This window comes from Chiloscyllium punctatum, chromosome 1 (genome assembly GCF_047496795.1).
Source record: "Chiloscyllium punctatum isolate Juve2018m chromosome 1, sChiPun1.3, whole genome shotgun sequence".
Taxonomy (NCBI): Eukaryota; Metazoa; Chordata; class Chondrichthyes; order Orectolobiformes; family Hemiscylliidae; genus Chiloscyllium; species Chiloscyllium punctatum.
Window position 1 is genome coordinate 23,998,428 of NC_092739.1, and position 18,160 is coordinate 24,016,587.

The 18,160-nt window shown below is 40.1% G+C and overlaps 1 protein-coding gene across 3 annotated transcripts in view; it reads left to right on the top strand.

The window, feature by feature from the left end:
• The window catches only part of LOC140481565 (SH3 domain and tetratricopeptide repeat-containing protein 1), a 92,102-nt gene that overhangs the window by 37,550 nt on the left and 36,392 nt on the right, over positions 1-18,160 (top strand). For all 3 annotated transcript variants that reach the window (XM_072578016.1, XM_072578106.1, XM_072578193.1), the window contains 6 exons: positions 490-595; positions 2,667-2,810; positions 6,219-6,408; positions 7,388-7,461; positions 7,834-8,029; positions 15,858-15,991. In XM_072578016.1, the coding sequence (XP_072434117.1) occupies positions 490-595; positions 2,667-2,810; positions 6,219-6,408; positions 7,388-7,461; positions 7,834-8,029; positions 15,858-15,991 (844 nt within the window). The remainder of the gene's footprint in view (positions 1-489; positions 596-2,666; positions 2,811-6,218; positions 6,409-7,387; positions 7,462-7,833; positions 8,030-15,857; positions 15,992-18,160) is intronic.

Sequence of the window (18,160 nt, forward strand, 5' to 3'; positions counted from 1 at the left end):
ACAATAGAAACACTTTACATTTACAATTATGCAGATAAAATTTTGTGGAAAATGAAACATAATTTGTGCGTTTTTAGGCACAAGTTTCCAATGATACCAAAATGAAAACTTTAACCCATTGCATGTTTTCCCGTTTATAGCATGTTCCTTACTCATATCAGAAGTTAATTAATTCCTGTGTATTATGCCTAACAGCAAGTTTGTGGCTCAGCGGTTTCTGAAGAAGAATTCTATCAGACTCAAAACTCCACTGATGTTGTCAGACAGTGTCTCTGGCATTTGCTATTTTTATTAGCCAACTGAATTGATCGGCACGTCGTTCCATAGGAGACGTTTACATAACAGTTGCTGATTATGTTGCTTTTTAAACTTGTCCATTTGAAGGAAAAAATTGATTAGTTTAAAAATGATGCCCTCTTCCAGAACAATTCTGCTATGCCGCATGTATTTGTAATTGTTTAATTATATCCATATTTCCCTTTCTTTTAGGAACTTTCAGCCAGGCTGCTGTCCATACATAGTGACCAAGACCTGATTATAATTACTTTTAAAACGTTTGAAGAAATTTGGAAATTTTCAACATACTACTCACTAGGTAATAGCATTTAATGCTTTGATGTAGTTTACCTTTTTTAAAGGTTACTATGGAAAAGCAAGAGTTCATGGTGTAGCATATTGGCATGAATAGGTGATTGGCTGGCTGGAAGTAGTGTGTGTCTATTTCAGATTGGCAGGATGTAATAAGTGGTGTTGTACAGGGAGTTGTTTATACAAATTGTACCAACTGTAAACTGACTTGGATGAAGGGATGGAAGTTATGGTTGCCAAATTTGCTGATCACATCAAGGTAGATAGGAAAGTAAGTTGTAAACAGGACATGCAGAAATAGATGGTTTAAGTGAGTGGGCAAAGATGTGTCAAATGGAGTATAATGTGGGGAAATGAGAAATTGTTCATTTTGGCAGGAACAGTAAAGAAAAGCATTATCTAAATGGTGTGGGCTTGCAAAGATTTGAGATGCAGAAGATACCTGGGCATCTTTTTTGCATGGATTGTATAAGATTAATATTCAAGAATAGTAAGTATTAGGAAAGTTAACAGAATGCACTGTTATTGTGAGCAGAAATGAAAACAAAAGTATGAAGTATATGTTTCAGTTGTATAGAGCATTGGTAGGACAATAACTGGAGTATGAGGCACAGTATTTATCATATGATTTAAGGAAGTTATAAATTCTTTGGAGGCAGTTTAGAGATTAATAGCTAGAATTGGGTTGGAGGAGGGTATGGTGGGAGATGCCTTAAGGAGAAAGGTTCACTAGACTTGGCTTGTGTTATGAAGATGTGGGTGTACTGGACTTTTAAGAGAGTTAAAAGCGAGCAGTTACAGCACCAAGTGTTCTCAATAAAACAATGTAACATGTGCTCCTTCTACTGGAGTAGCTGGTTGCCTGGAAATGAAAACAAACCAGATTTGAATTTGGCCAATCAGTTTAAATTATACCCTTAAAAATACCAAATTCCAATCAAGTTTGAATCAAGTATATTGACAATCTTAAAAGCCAGTGACACAATCTGATGCTTTGGGGTATAAGACCGGGGAAACATTGAACAGTTGGGAGGAGAACTGCCAAGCCCCAACAGGTAAACAGACTGCCTGAAAAATAGCTCTCTTAAAAGGTACCTTTTTTGACCAGTAACCTGTGTGAAGCAGAAATCCCTAAGAAGAAAAGAAGACACAGGAAGATCCACATAGAAGATCCGAAAGCTGCCTGGTTTTGAGAAAGAAGTTTCGTTTTGTAAATCTTAATTGGGAGTTTTATTGGACTCTCTCTTATAGAAGGGGAGGTAAAAGATAGGTTAGAGGAAGGAGTTGTGAATCGTTGTTAGTTAATTATTCTCTGTTATACTTTTAAAAATTAACTTTATTTCTTACTTTAGCTAGTTCTTGGCCACTCAAATATTTACAGATTACTGCACGAGGTAAATCTTTTCTGTGTTGCTGGTTTTTAAATTGCAGGAGAGTTTACCCCATGTCATAATACTTGTATTCTCTGGACTCTAGAAAAGTAAGAGGTGACTTGATTGAAACATAAAAAATCTTCAGAGGTCTCGACAGGGTAGGTGTGGACGCATGTCTCCTCTTCTGGTAGACTCGAGAGTTATGCAGTCAGTGTTTAAAAATCAGGAGCTACCCTTTTAAAACAGTTGAAGCAATAATATTTTATTCAAGGTTGAGCATCTTTGGACCTCATTTTGGGAAAGATGGTGGAAGCAGAGTCCTTAAATATTTTTAATCAGAGGCGTGTAGATCCTTATTAAGCAAGGGTTGATAATCTGTCAGGGATGAGAGAAAATGTAGATTTTTGCCCAATCAGGTTAATCATAATGTTCTGGAATCGCAGAGCATGCTTGAGGGACTGAATGGCGTATATCTGCTGCTAACTTATATGCTTGTACATCTTAAGGAAATCACCTGCATCTGTTTTATTATAATTCACTCTTAGAAGTGTCCACATTCATTGTACAATAATATGAAACAAATATTTTTGAAGATTTATACTTAAATATGTTAACAGCGCAAGCACTGAGTAGAAAATAAAAATTGATAGATGTCTAGATGATCACTGTCTTGTTCTGCAATTACTATTCCTGTTGCTCTTTTAGGCTTGGTTAGTCACTGCATGGAAAACACACTGTTAGATCAAGGCTTTTGGCTGAATTGTCTTGATGAAGAGGATATCAGAATTGAGGTGCAAATAAGTGACGAGTCTCTCAAAGTAATGTGCAAAAGTCTTCTTTTACAGGAAGGTGAGGATCTGTTATTCTAAATTGCATTTAAACTAAGAATGACTCTCCCAATAACTTCAGTCTCAACTTGCATTTACATAGCACCTTTCCCCCAGTAAAGCCACATAAGGCACAACACAGGACCACTATCAAACAATAACATCAAGCCACATGTGACTAAGAAGCAGCTCAAAGATGTAGCTTTTAAGGACCATTTTTAAAGAAAGGGAAAAGATATTAGCCTGGACTTTTGCTGAGTTAAGATGATTTATAAGCTCTTTTTATAAATGAGTGTCCAGCCCTGATTTTCCAGACCCGATGCTTGGTTTTCAGCTTTTTAATCACAAGGACCTTTTAAGGGCATGGCTTGTTTAGGACCAGAGTCTACACCTGGTGCTCCAGACCAAGTTCGCTCCATTGCAGGGTTAGGCTTGACCAACTCCATAACCTTCATGGAATATGGTCAGCATTTTCAAGACAGTTCACTAAAATATTGAAATGCAGAGAAACCATGGTCCACATAAGAGAATCCTTTTGGTGCACGCACCAAACTGTCTCAATTCCATGTCTTGGTTTAATACTTCCAGTCTATTTACATAAGTTTGATGGTTCAAGTGCATGATTGACATCTCAGTTTGTCAGTGTCTGATCTGTACTACTAATTTCACAGTTGATTTACATAAGCCTGTATTAAAAAGGTGTTTTCTTTTAACATAGTTGAAATTTTAAAAAGAATAACTTTGACTTATTCCAAGAATTTGTTGTACAACTGCTCTTATTTATTGCTACTACAGTGTTCATTGCTGCTATATAGTCTGTAGTTTATACCCTGGCATGTTGAGGGGGTTTGGTAATGAGCAGCCATGAGGGTTGTTTTGGGGTTATGAGATGGCATGAAGGAACGTGGAAAGTGTTGAGAGGTTTTTGGCATGAGGACTACAGAGCTATTCTAAGTGAGCTAAGTGAGTCAAAGTTTGCCAACACCAAGGCATCCTTTTCACTTCCACCCCCTGCAACCCATATCTACCACCAAACCTTCTCCCAGGCCTGACTTGCAGATTACAGTCACCCCTGTTTGACTGTTGTCGGAGTTGCACTCATCTAGGCAAGTGGGAATATTCCATCATATTCCAGAATTTTGCGTTGTAGATGATGGACAGGCTTAAGGCCATCAGGAGGTGAGTTACCTGTTGCAAGATTCCTAGCTTCTGAAATGCTCTTGTAGCAGCATTATTTATATGGCTAGTCCAGTTCAATTTCTGGTCAATGGTAGCAGTTAGGATGTTGATAGTAGGGGATTCAGTGATGGTGACATCTGTGAATGTTAAGGGAAGATGGTTTTATATTAGATTCCCAACAATTTGGAAACAGGCCCTTGAACCCAACAAGTCCACACCGACCTGCCAAAAAGTAACCCACCCAGAGCTTCCCTCTGACTAATGCACCTAACACGATGGGCAATTTAGCATGGTCAATTCACCTGACCTGCACATCTTTGGACTGTGGGAGGAAACCGGAGCACCCGGAGGAAATCCACACAGACGCAGGGAGAATTTGTAAACTCTACACAGTCCCCCGAGGCTGAAATCTAACCTGGGTCCCTAGCACTGTGATGCAGCAGTGCTTACCACTGAGTCACTGTGCCGACCATGGTTAGGTTGTCTCTTATTGACGATGGTCATTCTCTGACATTTATGTGGTACAATTTGTGCTTGCCATTTTTCAGCCCAAGCCTGGATATTGTCTAGTTCTTGCTTTGTTTGAGCATGAACTGCTTCAGTATCTGAAGAGGCATGAATGGTGCTGAACATTGAACATTGCACAATGAACATCCCCGTTTCTGACCTTATGATGGAGAGAAGGTCATTGATGAAGCAGCTGAAGATGGTTGGGCCTAGGACACTACCCTGAGGAACTCCTGCAGACAGATCCTTGAACTGAAATGGCTGACCTCCAAAAACCTTATTTATCTTTCTATGTGCCGGGCATGACTGTGATCAGCACCAAGGAGGATTGTAGATTTAATTGGAGCTCTGATGTCTCCAGTCCAGGATATCTCTGCAGTGACTTGAGCTGATTAAAAACTTTTTGCCCTTGTCTCAATTTGCAGCATATCCTGTTTAACCATTACCCTGTACGCACTGATCTGTTGACTCTTGGGTAAACAATGCCAATTTTGCTTCTTGTTTTCACATTCTTATAGACTTGTTGCTTTCTCCCTGTCTCTGTGAATGTCTCCAGCTGCACACCTGTCTGAGATACCTGAGCTCCTCCAATTCTGAGCAGATTGAGCATTCCTGATTGGAATTGTTGTACAGTTGCAGGCCTTAGGCCAGACCAGGAGCTACCAAGGCCTTAAACTCTGAAATGCTGTTTTTAAACTTCCCATCTCTTTTTGCTCATAATATATCATTTTAAAATCCACTTCTTTTAACCAAGATTTTGATCATCTGCCCAAGAACCTCCTATTGGAGCTTGGTATCATATATTTTGTTTGATATTGCACCAGTGAAGAAGCACCCTTGGACATTTCACTATGTTGAAGTTGCTTGATATAAAAACAGATTGCTGTTTGCTCTGCATTTGGTTATGCTCTGTTGGATTGTTTACAGGTACGCATATCAATTATCTGAAATGGAAAGTCCTTCAATCTCTCGCACTGACATGAGCCCAAACTGATTATTAAATTAGAAGCATCAAGTAGCACTGAAGCTAATGATTTATTCCTGTTACTGTCCAGCTGTGAATTCCTTGTTGTAAATCAAGGACCTGAAAATCTAAAATTCACTTCCAAACAAGGTCATCAAAATGATCAGCTTAGGAGTTGACTCCTGTTGGGTAGTGGGGCTGCCAGACTGTTTGATGTTTTCTCACTTATAATTTTATAGAATCCCTGCAACGTGGAAACAGGCCATTCAGCCCACTGAGTTTACACTGACCCTCTGAAGGCCATCCCACTCAAACCCACCTATACCCTGTAACCCTCATTTCCCATGGTTAACCCATCTCGCCTGCACATCCCTGGACACAAAGAGCAATTTAATTTGGCCAGTCCACCTAATCTGCACATCTTTGGGTTGTGGGAGGAAATCCATGCAGACACTGGGAGAATGTGCGAACTCTACACAGTTGCCCGAGAGTGGAATTGAACTCTGGTCTCTGGTGCTGTGAGGCAGCAGTGTTAAACATTGAACCACTGTAGATGTCCACTGGGGGCTACTGAATATTCTTGCACGCTGTGTCTGAGATAGAGGGGATGAGCAGGTCCCCTCAAATACAGGTGTTCTGATTGGGATAGTGGTCTGTGGTGTCACATGAGCACAATATTAAAATTGAATGACATCTCCCTGATCCCAGACACTCTGGTAGGGTCAGAAGTAGAAGTTGCTAAATGTTTGTTAGTTCACATTATTCTTTTCTTTTCCTTAGGAATATTTTTTGTGAAGTATCCCTTCAGTTTTCAGCAAAATGAAGAAAATGACCAGCAGCCTAAAGGGAATGACCTTGTTGCTGTCGATAAACCAAAGAGTGGTTCTCACTTGTCAGGAAAGTCTCTGATCAGTGGAAAGAAGATTTCAGTTCCAAAATCTTACATGGAGCTGCTTGTCCCTTTTCATCAGTAGGTGCCAGAATTTCTCTGATCCTGTTGCTTTAAAGTAGTGAATTTTAGGGAGAGGCTGGCAATTTTACAGTAAGTAATTCTCCTCCCTTTATATTTGGTCTTTGTTATTCTTGTATGGGGTAAGAACATTTGTTGCTTACAAGGTCATGCTGGAAATTGGGGTAAGGAAGACAAGTTGCAAACACATTACAGTTGGCTGGAGTCCCATGGAGGCTAGATTGGGTAAAGTTGGCAATTTTCCTTTCCAAAAGTGCATTAGTGAACGAGTAACTAGTTTACAATAACCGATAATAGTTATGATCAACATCACTGAAACTAACATTTTCTTCCAGATGTATTAATAGAACTGCCATGGTGGAGTTTGAAGTTGTGTCCCCAGAGGGTTAGCCTGGACCTCTGGAATACTGGCCCAATGACATTTTCACCATTTCCAACACATGAATCAGAAGTGTAGTGCCATTTTCTCCCATTACATGGTTAATGAAGCTCCAACAACATTTAAGATAGCCAATACCTTCCAGGACAAAGCAGCCCACTTGATCAAAAGCCTATTCAAAACTCCTTTCTTCCACTGTCAGTGCACAGTGGCAGTAGTATGTAAGATTTATAGGATGCACTGCAGCATCTCTGAATGCAGCTTCTAAATCCAGAATTTCTACGACCTAGAAGGACAAAGGGCAGCAGAAGCAAAGCCATCATGTGCTAGCTCACCTCCAAGCCATGTCTTCTCCTCTGTGGTCCTAATATAGTACTTATGAAATCATGCAGTTGCCAGTCCATGATTTTACTCCCATTCATTGCTTTGGGCAGAAACTGGTATCATGCAAGTGAAAGGTGAAAACCTCTGAAATATGAGTGTAAAGGTAGATTTACCTTCATGATTTTCTTGCTGAGCAGAGGACACAGATTAAAATGGCTAAAATTAATCATATTAACTGCATAATAAATTCATGCTGGAATTTTCTCTGCTTTTAAGGTGGTTTTTCAAAAGGCACAGTGAAAGCATTGGTACACTGAATAACATGGCAGCAGAATTTCCTCATCCACTTGGTAAGCAATTAATGTTTTACTGGATTCTGGATTAGTGGTGCTGGAAGAGCACAGCAGTTCAGGCAGCATCTGAGGAGCAGTAAAATCGACGTTTCAGGCAAAAGCATCCTAGGATGCTGCCTGAACTGCTGTGCTCTTCCAGCACCACTAATCCAGAATCTGGTTTCCAGCATCTGCAGTCATTGTTTTTACCTAATTAATGTTTTACAGCAATTCATTGGTATGAATTACTTATGGAAAAGATGCAAGCAGTGGAAAAATAATTTGTCATAAGGGACATTAGTTTTAAAATTATGGATGAGTAAAAAGCTGCATTAAATATAGCTGGCAGTGTCTCAAAAGTGAGTTAATATGTTTTAATTGTTTGGCCAGGGCAGGGATCCTGTGTGGCAGAGGTTAATTATGAAGGTGTTGGACCTGAGGAACTGAGCTTTCGAGTGGGTGAAAAGATTGAGATAATTGGCTTCCTCAGTACATGTCTGCAATGGTTTCTGGGGAAAAATGAAGCAAATGGAAGAATTGGATTTGTGAAAATAACTCACGTGAAGCCAGAAGACTTCACACCCCTGTAAGTAGCTTGTTTTAAAAGGTAGGTTGTGGACACTGGTCACTGAATGAATGAAGTTACACCAGTCCTATCATTCAGCTGTTATTCGTTGTCCATCTTATAAATGAAGAACAGTCTCTTAAATAATGAAGTGGAGGCTGGACATGCTTTTGAAATGATACATGAGGTTAAAAAGAACAGCACCAAAGATGAGTTGAAAGCAAACAATTGTGATTATTTGCGATATGATCTATTCAAGTTAAGAATTAGGTATCGGACAAAAGGCAGTTGAGAATAACCAACAAGTGTATAAGTAAAGGGAGGAAATTTTCAAACCAGTTCAGCACTAACATTGCACACTACAGATTAAACCCATTTTGTGTAATTCTGATTGTCTTATTCCTTTAAATGATCTGACATTTTGTAAGGAGTAGCAAGGATTCTAACATTTTAAAGCCATGTGGTATGAGGAGAGGCTAAACAAACCAGACTCCCCTTCATGGGAGAAAGGAAGTTTCGGCTCCTTTTTATAGTATTGAATAGTTAGGCAGATAAAGTTGTCAAACATCTCCAGTTTCTCCAATAGGCTTGGATAGAGTTTAAGCACAAACAATGGGAGGACCATGGGAAAATCTGAGCATTTGACTTGCACTCCCCCGTCCCCAAACGGCTGCCACCACCACTAAGCAAAACACCTCCAACTTTCTCATGGCAGGGTTTGTGGAGCCTGTTTTGTCACCTCTGGACCTACGATTCCAAAATGTAAGAAAGACACCTCAGTCTCTCGTCACTGCCTTAGACAACAACAATACTTAACAGGTTCTACTACTTAATTAATTCCCAGCACAACCTGACAAGCTTTGGTTATTGCATCTTTATTAACTATTCATATTGGGCTCAAATTATTAATTGCCTGAAGCAAAGTTAGAAAGTCAATCCTCAAGCCTGTTCAATGTTAACTCTGCTCTGACATAATTGATTGCAGATTTGAGAAAATCTCTCTCATAGTGAACAGCATAAAGCTTTTTTCATCGTTGCAAACAGAGACACTACTGAAATAAATTCATCAGTGAAAATACCTTCTTACCCTGAAACAACTGGATACAGAGGGCATCCATTTAACATAATGCTGTTGTGATACATGCCTTTAAAAAGGAATTAGGGGAGGAGAATTTAATGGGCAGTTTGCCCTGGTACATTTTGCCACCATCTTCACTTTTATTTTCTTTATATAATTAAATTTTTTTTGCAGTTGCTTTGTACTGAACATAAGGGATGTCGATGCTAGTTAACTAATAGACAGAAATCTCTACCCTAACAAAACTGAGAATGCTAGAAATCTGAATTAAAAACACAACTGGTTTTCTCTGTGGAGACCAAAAGAAAAGAGAATGTTTTAGGTTGACGACCTTTCATCAGAATTGGCAAGTTTTCTGTTCCTGCTATGAATCATTGTCATTGTTGCTTTGTTTTCTATATGAATAAATGAGAATTATAGAAAGATTTATCTAATAGAGTCTCAATTTTACATAAATCCATACTGTCAGGAGATAAAATATTTTCAAACCTAAACAATTTTTATTTTGTTTGAACTTGTCACAAGGTAAAAATTTAGTAACTTCAGGCCAGTCCCCTAATATCTAATACACACTTGGTAATTTTTTTTCTATAATAAATTCCAGGTCCACCAATAATAATGAGCTTCCGATATATGTTTGACATATTCTAATTATTTTTCTCATTCATAATTGTGGAAATCATTGGCTGAGTTAACATTTATTGCCCATTTCTAGTTGCCCTTGAGAAGGTGATGGTGAGATGTTTTTGAACCACTGCAGTTCATTTGGTGAAGGTGTGCCCATAAAGCAGTTAGTGAGGAGGGGAATTCCAAGATTTCAACACAGCAATGGTGAAGGAATAGTTCCAAGTCAGGATAGCGAGTGGCTTGGAGGGGAAACATGGTGTTTTAAGTGCTTTTAATTCCATGGTTAACATTTTGGTTGCTAGGTGTAAGTATCTCATTGATTGATTGTTTGCCAGCCTGTCTACTGATATCTCACTGCCTGTGTACTGAGACACTCCCTTGACTTGACACCAGATTTAAATTGCCCATCTAACTTTCTTTCCAGTTTTTAAGAAATCTAGATCAATATACACTGAAATAAAGTTTATTTTGAATGGGCATTTTTTTTTTAGTGAATTGGAATTGCTTCTATCTGTTCCCATTAAAACATCTCTTCAGCTAAGGTGGTTTATGTTTGGATTATGAGTGTCCACAGAGTTACCAGCAAGGAAATTACATGATTGTCTGATAGAAGACATTGTTTAATAAAAATGAGGTGACTTAAATTAGTTTTGCTCTACTTTAGGATATCTCAAAACTGGAAAGGATTGCAACCTTTAGCTTGAGATTTAAATACTGTAATATTAATTGTAATTTTGATTGTTTGGCAGTTTAGTTAGACTGCATCTAGAGGACTATATGAATTTTTGATTCGTTTATGTAAGGAAAGATAGTAATGCCACAGAGTGAGTGCAATAAAGGTCTTGGCAGGACCATCTGATTAAAGTGAGATTAGGCAAACTGGGTTAGTATTCTCTTGAGTTTTGAAGAATGAGAGGTGATCTCATTGGAGCGTACAAGAGGCTTAAAGGGATGGATAGGCTAGATGCAGGTAAGATGCTTCTTCTGGTTAGGGAGTCTAGAAGCAGTGGCACAATTTAAAAATTAAGAGGAATGTCACTTAGGTCCAAGATGAGAATTTCTTTTATTCAGAGGGTTTTGAATCTTTAGAATTATCTACCACAGATGTCTGTGCAATCTCAGTCTTTGAGTGTGTTTACGATAGAGATTTAATAGATTTCTAATTTCCAATAGTGTAATGGGCTATAGGAATAGTGTGGATTAAACGCATTAAACTGTTCAGTCTGTATTGAACAGCTGGGCATGCTTGATGCACTGAATGGCTTCCTATGTTCTTCGAGATTCTACACATGTAGTATCTCCCACCCACCCTCCTCCTCTAACCTTCTTAACTACTCTGCTTTTTCTTTTATGGTAAGGATTTTTATTTCTTTACCAGGGACTAGTTAAAAATTTACTTCGTTTTTTTTGTGTGTGTATACATCAAGTCCTTAGGGTAAAAAAAAAACTATAGCAGAGAGGTATCAGAAGGTATTCTAACTCATACTTGTACAAAGTAAGAAATTAACTAACTAAGCAGAGATGGCTGGGCAGGTGATGTGCTGTTGCTGTATGATGTGGGAGCTGGCTGATCCCATTGTGAACGGCAGTGACCACATCTGCAGCAAGTGTTGGTTGCTGGAAGAACTCCGGATCAGAGTTGATTATCTGGAATCTGAGCTTCAAACACTGCGGCACATCCGGGAGGGGGAGAGTTACCTGGATGCTTTGTTTCAGGAGGCAGTCACACCTGGGAGATTAATTAATTCACACTCAGCTAGTGATCAGGCACAAAAGAGTGTGACTGTAAGTGAGGCAGGTAGGGGGAACCTGAGTTCAGGAGTGGAGGAGCCTCAGCCCTTGACCTTGTCCAACAGGTACGAGATTCTTGCTCCCTGTTCGGATGAGGAAAAGGGCTCTGGACAGGATGAGCCAACTGACCAAGGCACCATGGTGCAGAAGGCCATTCAAGAGGGGGGAGCTAATAGACAAGTAGTGGTTATAGGGGATTCTATAATTAGGGGGACAGATAGTATCCTTTGCAAGCCGGATCGGGAGTCTCGCATGGTGTGTTGCCTGCCCGGTGCCAGGGTGCGAGACATCTCTGACCGGCTTGAAAGGATATTGGAGCAGGAGGGGGAGGATCCAGTTGTTGTGGTCCACGTTGGTACCAACAACATAGGCAAGACTAGGGTGGAGGACCTGTTTGGGCATTACGAAGCACTAGGCAGGAAATTGAAGCACAGGTCCTCAAGGGTCATAATCTCCGGATTACTGCCCGAGCCACGTGCCAATTGGCATAGAGACAAGAAAATTAGGCAAGTAAACATGTGGCTAAGGGATTGGTGTGGGAAAGAGGGATTCCACTTCATGGGGCATTGGCATCAGTTTTGGAACAGGGGGGATCTGTACCGTTGGGACGGTCTCCACCTGAACCGATCAGGTACCAATGTTCTAGCGAAGAGGATAAATAGGGTGGTCAGTAGGACTTTAAACTTCTGAGTTGGGGGGAAGGGAAAGTGAAAGCAACAGGGAGTATGGAGGTAAATGGAAAGATAAGCAGCAGGATAGCATGTTTCCAGGCGGATTTAAAATTGAGGCAGACTGAGAATGCAGAAAAAAGCAAGGATAACTTAGGACATATGACTTCCAACATCTCTAATGATAAGGAAGTTAGCATTAAGGCACTTTACCTGAATGCTCGTAGCATTCATAAAAAAGCCGATGAACTAATGGCACAGATAATAGTGAATGATTATGATGTAGTAGGCATCACAGAGACTTGGTTACAGGGGGGTCAGGACTGGCAGTTAAACCTCCATGGTTTTTCAACTTATCAAAAAGACAGAGAGGTGGGCAGAGGGGGTGGGGTTGCCTTGTTAGTTAAGAACAAAATTAAATCTATGGTATTGAATGACATAGCGTCGGATGATGTGGAGTCTGTGTGGGTGGAATTGAGGAACCACAAAGGCAAAAAAACCATAATTGGAGTTGTGTATAGACCTCCTAACAGTGGTCAGGACCAGGGACGCAACATGTACCGGGAAATAGAGAAGGCATGTCAGAAAGGCAAGGTTACATTGATCATGGGAGACTTCAATATGCAGGTGGACTGGGTAAATAATGTTGCTAGTGGATCTAAAGAAAGGGAATTCATGGAATGCTTACAGGATGGCTTTTTGGAACAGCTTGTCATGGAGCCCACAAGAGAGCAGGCTATTCTGGACCTAGTGCTTTGCAATGAACCAGACTCTATAAAAGATCTTAAAGTAAGGGGACCCTTAGGAAGTAGCGACCATAATATGGTAGAGTTCAGTCTGGAGTTTGAAAGGGAGAAGGCAAAATCGGATGTAATGGTGTTACAGTTGAATAAAGGTAATTATGAGAGCATGAGAGAGGAACTGACTAAAATAGACTGGAAGCAGAGGCTAACCGGGAAGACACTAGAGCAAAAATGGCAGGAGTTTGTAGGTATAATTGAGGACACTGTACAGAGGTTCATTCCCAAGAAAAGAAAGGTTAACCGGGGAGGGATTAGACAACCTTGGCTGACAAAGGAAGTCAGGAAATGTATTAAAGAAAAAGAGAGATCCTATAAAGTGGCTAAGAACAGTGGGAAATCAGAAGATTGGGAAGGATACAAAAGCAAACAGAGGATAACAAAGAGTGTAATAAGAAATGAGAGGATCAAATATGAAGGTAGGCTAGCCAGTAATATTAGAAATAATAGTAAAAGTTTCTTTCAGTACATAAGAAACAAACGACAGGCAAAAGTAGACATTGGGCCACTTCAAACTGATGCAGGAAGCCTAGTGATGGGAGATAAGGAAATAGCAGGAGAACTTAACAAGTACTTTGCGTCAGTTTTCACAGTGGAAGACATGAGTAATATCCCACAAATTAAAGGGTGTCACGGGGCTGAGTTGAGTATGGTTGCCATTACGAAAGAGATAGTGCTAGAAAAGTTAAAAAGTCTTAAAATTGATAAATCTCCTGGCCCCGATGGGATACACCCTAGAGTTCTGAGAGAGGTGGCTGAGGAAATAGCAGAGGCATTGGTTGAGATCTTTCAAGAGTCACTGGAGTCAGGAAAGGTCCCGGATGATTGGAAGATGGCTGTTGTAACCCCATTGTTCAAGAAAGGATCAAGGCAAAAGATGGAAAATTATAGGCCAATCAGCTTAACCTCGGTTGTTGCTAAAATTCTAGAATCCATCATTAAGGATGAGGTTTCTAAATTCTTGGAAGAGCAGAGTCTGATTAGAACAAGTCAACATGGATTTAGTAAAGGGAGGTCATGCCTGACAAACCTGTTGGAATTTTTTGAAGAGGTAACAAGTAGGTTAGACCAGGGAAACCCAGTGGATGTGGTCTATCTAGACTTTCAAAAGGCCTTTGATAAGATGCCACACGGGAGGCTGCTGAGCAAGGTGAGGGCCCATGGTGTTCGAGGTGAGCTGCTGGGATGGATTGAGGATTGGCTGTCTAACAGAAGGCAGAGAGTTGGGATAAAAGGTTCTTTTTCAGAATGGCAACCGGTGACGAGCGGTGTCCCGCAGGGTTCGGTGCTGGGGCCACAGCTGTTCGCATTATATATTAATGATTTGGATGAGGGAACCGGGGGCATTCTAGCGAAGTTTGCCGATGATACGAAGTTAGGTGGACAGGCAGGTCGTACCGAGGAAGTGGGGAGGCTACAGAAGGATCTAGACAGGTTGGGAGAGTGGTCCAGGAAATGGCTGATGGAATTTAACGTGAGCAAGTGCGAGGTCTTGCACTTTGGCAAAAAGAATAAAAGCATGGACTACTTTCTAAATGGTGAGAAAATTAATAAAGCCAAAGCACAAAGGGATCTGGGAGTGCTAGTCGAGGATTCTCTAAAGGTAAACATGCAGGTTGAGTCTGTGATTAAGAAAGCGAATGCAATGTTGTCTCTTATCTCAAGAGGGTTGGAATATAAAAGCAGAGATGTACTACTAAGACTTTATAAAGCTCTGGTTAGGCCCCATTTGGAGTACTGTGTCCAGTTTTGGTCCCCACACCTCAGGAAGGACATACTGGCACTGGAACGTGTCCAGCGGAGATTCACACGGATGATCCCTGGAATGACAGGTCTAGCATATGAGGAACGGCTGAGGCTACTGGGATTGTATTCGTTGGAGTTTAGAAGATTAAGGGGAGACTTAATAGAGACGTACAAAATAATACATGGCTTGGAAAAGGTGGATGCTAGGAAATTGTTTCTGTTAGGCGAGGAGACTAGGATCCGTGGACACAGCCTTAGAATTAGAGGGGGTCATTTCAGAACAGAAATGCGGAGACATTTCTTCAGCCAGAGAGTGGTGGGCCTGTGGAATTCATTGCCACGGAGTGCAGTGGAAGCCGGGACGCTAAATGTCTTCAAGGCCGAGATTGATAGATTCTTGTTGTCTAGAGGAATTAAGGGCTACGGGGAGAACGCTGGTAAGTGGAGCTGAAATGCGCATCAGCCATGATTGAATGGCGGAGTGGACTCGATGGGCCGAATGGCCTTCCTTCCACTCCTATGTCTTATGGTCTATGTTCTTATTTAACAGTTTGGTAATACAGGATCATAGATTGCAATATACATAATGCTCTGTTACTTGCACACCATTGCAGGAAAGCTGAAGGCATACATCAACATTTTAACACTTAATGTTGCTATTTTAAAGCATGTGAATATACACATAGCATTCTATTTATCTGGCAATTCTAGCAGTAAAGAGTTAAAGTTAATCCAACTTCCTCTGTTTATTCATGTCACGGAATTCCAACCAATTGTACACTGTTAGAAGTGGATAACAACATTCTACCCGAATAAACTGCTGATATCCACTGACCCTTGTCAATACAATCTATGTAACTGATTTCAAATAGCAACATTTATTAGTTTTATAATCCATGATGCATGCTTATACGCTGTGCTGGGAGCTGAAGTGTGCCATGTTATAGGCAGGTGTGCTTGGTGATAATACAGTTTCAATTCTGGCATTACTGGAAGCTGATGAATTGAGGACAGAGGAGTCCTAAATGTGAGAGTATACGAGAAGTACTATATAATGTATTCAGCCAGCTGTGATCTCTTGCTCCTTCTTGAGGCTGGTTGCAGAATGTCACACTTTTAAAACATTTGGTTGTCCATAGGGCAAATGATCTGCTGTTCATTGATGAAGAAGAAAAGTACTATTTTACGGAACAGGATAAGTTTACTGAAGAAGATTCCTTGGAGATGCTTAAGCAGATGACGCAAACCGACATCAGTGTAGTATATCGAATGGGTAAGTGAGGACTGCAGAAGAAAATAAATAGGCTATGAGTGCTTTATGGTTATGAGACTTGCAACTCAGAAGCCATCATGGCACATTTTAGGGATGAAATTTAAAAGAAATGATACTCTGTGGGCTAACACAATAAACCTAATATTCTCACCTGAGACTTTTTGAGGAGAAGGACTTTGCTTGCTTGATGCAAATCGATTGACTTATGCGAATCTAGTCCCACATGACATCATTCAGTAGAGTTAGAACACTTATAAAAGCAAATCAAAAGAATGGCAGGAAGGTTAGAAAGAGAGATTATGTAACTTCAGACAACAATTTGTCATTTAAATTCATTCTTATCCTTGTCCTTTCCTAAAGCTTCTGCTTATTTCTACTGTGTTCCATCATACTGCTCCTTAATGACTTTACATAACTTGAATAAGTGTCTTCAGCTGCTGAAAGGCACATTTTTATATTTTGACTGTTTTAGATCCCCTCTAAGGAATTCAGTGCTTTTCTTTTATTGATGTGGCATGTTTTCTTTTCCTAACATGAATATTTTTGACAGAAGCAAAATATTGCCAACCTGGAAACCTGAAATAAAAACAAAGAATGCAGCAAGTACTCAGCAAGTCTGTCATGGTTCTGTGGAGCAGAACACACTTATGATTCAAGATGACCTTTCATTGGAACTGAGGGAAGATAGAAAGTTTTGGGTTTTTGAGTTCATGGAAGAAGGAAAAACAAAATAAGGAGGTCTGTGATTAGATGGTGGGCTAGAGAGATTTAAAGGACATAAGATTTCATGCTTCAAAAAAAACCAAAGCGTGAGTAGGTGAAAGAAATGAATGGTGTGTCCAGAAGAGGCATGAATGATTACAGAGCAAACCATATGAACGCTACATGAGTGATAGCAAAAGAAACAAAACAAGACCAACCTAACTAGTGAAAAAAACAAAACACGTGATGGAGGCAGGGATTAAGATCTAAATTCTTTTAATTCATTTTTGAGTCTGGAAGACTGTATATTGCCTAATGGAAAGATATGCTGCTATACCTGGACCTTATGTTGGACTTAATTGGAACATGCAGGAAGCTAAGGACAGAGGTCAGCATGAGAGTAAAATGGAGTGTTAAACTGACAGATGATCATCAAGCTTAGGGTCACAATTATGGACTGAATAGAGATGTTTTTGGCTTGCCCAATGTTGAGCAAACTATATATTGTGAACAGTTACTGCAGTAATACAAATTGGAAAAAGTACATTTAAACCACTGCTTCACCAGCATGGAGTGTTCAGGGCTTTGGGTCATGAGGAGAAAGTAGGTAAAAGGACACCTTCTGCAGTCCCATGAAAAGGTGTTAGAGGAAAGAGAGGAGGCATGGTCAGGGTGGGGAAATGTGTGATTGAAGACTGGACCAGGGTATAATGGAACAATCCTTTTCGAAAACAAAAATAGAAATTGCTGCAAAAACTTAGCAGGTCTGACACCATCTGTGCAGAGAAAGCAAAATTAACATTTTGAGTCCAATGAACCTTCAAAACTGGAGGAACTTTTTCCACCAATTTTTGCTTTTGTTTCTGATTTCCAGCACCTACAGTCTTTTTTTTTGTTTCATCTTTTCTGGAATGCTCAAAGAAGAGATCAGGGAAGATGAGTTCAGTGTTGGCATTACATTGGAGCTGGCACAAGGAGCAGAAGACAATCTGCTGAATATGGTGACTTGTGGGGTGAAAGCTGAAGATGGAGGAAATGCTGTCATGGTTCTGCAAGTTGGGGAAGGGCTGACAGCAGGTGTATGATGTAGATGGTGGTGCTCTGTCAACCATACTGATAGAATCCTCAGTTGGAGAAAAAGGAGGATGCAATAGAAGTGCAGGTGTGAAAGAATGCATTATCTGAACAGATACAGCAGAAACAGTGAGGTAAGGGGAATGAAGTCCTTGCAGAAAGTGAGGGGGAAGAATTGTCAAGGTAGCTGTGAGGTTCTATGTAGTTGAAAATGTGATGTGAGTCAACATTTATATATTTTTAGTGTGAATTTGAGATTTTGCTTTTTGAGTTATGAGTTTGAGTTTTAATGTGATTTTTGAAATTAATTATTAACATTAAGTATTCCTGTAAATATGAGAATTTTTCAAAAACAGGCTTGAGGCCTAGCTTTAGATTTAGTGGGTTTCTGTG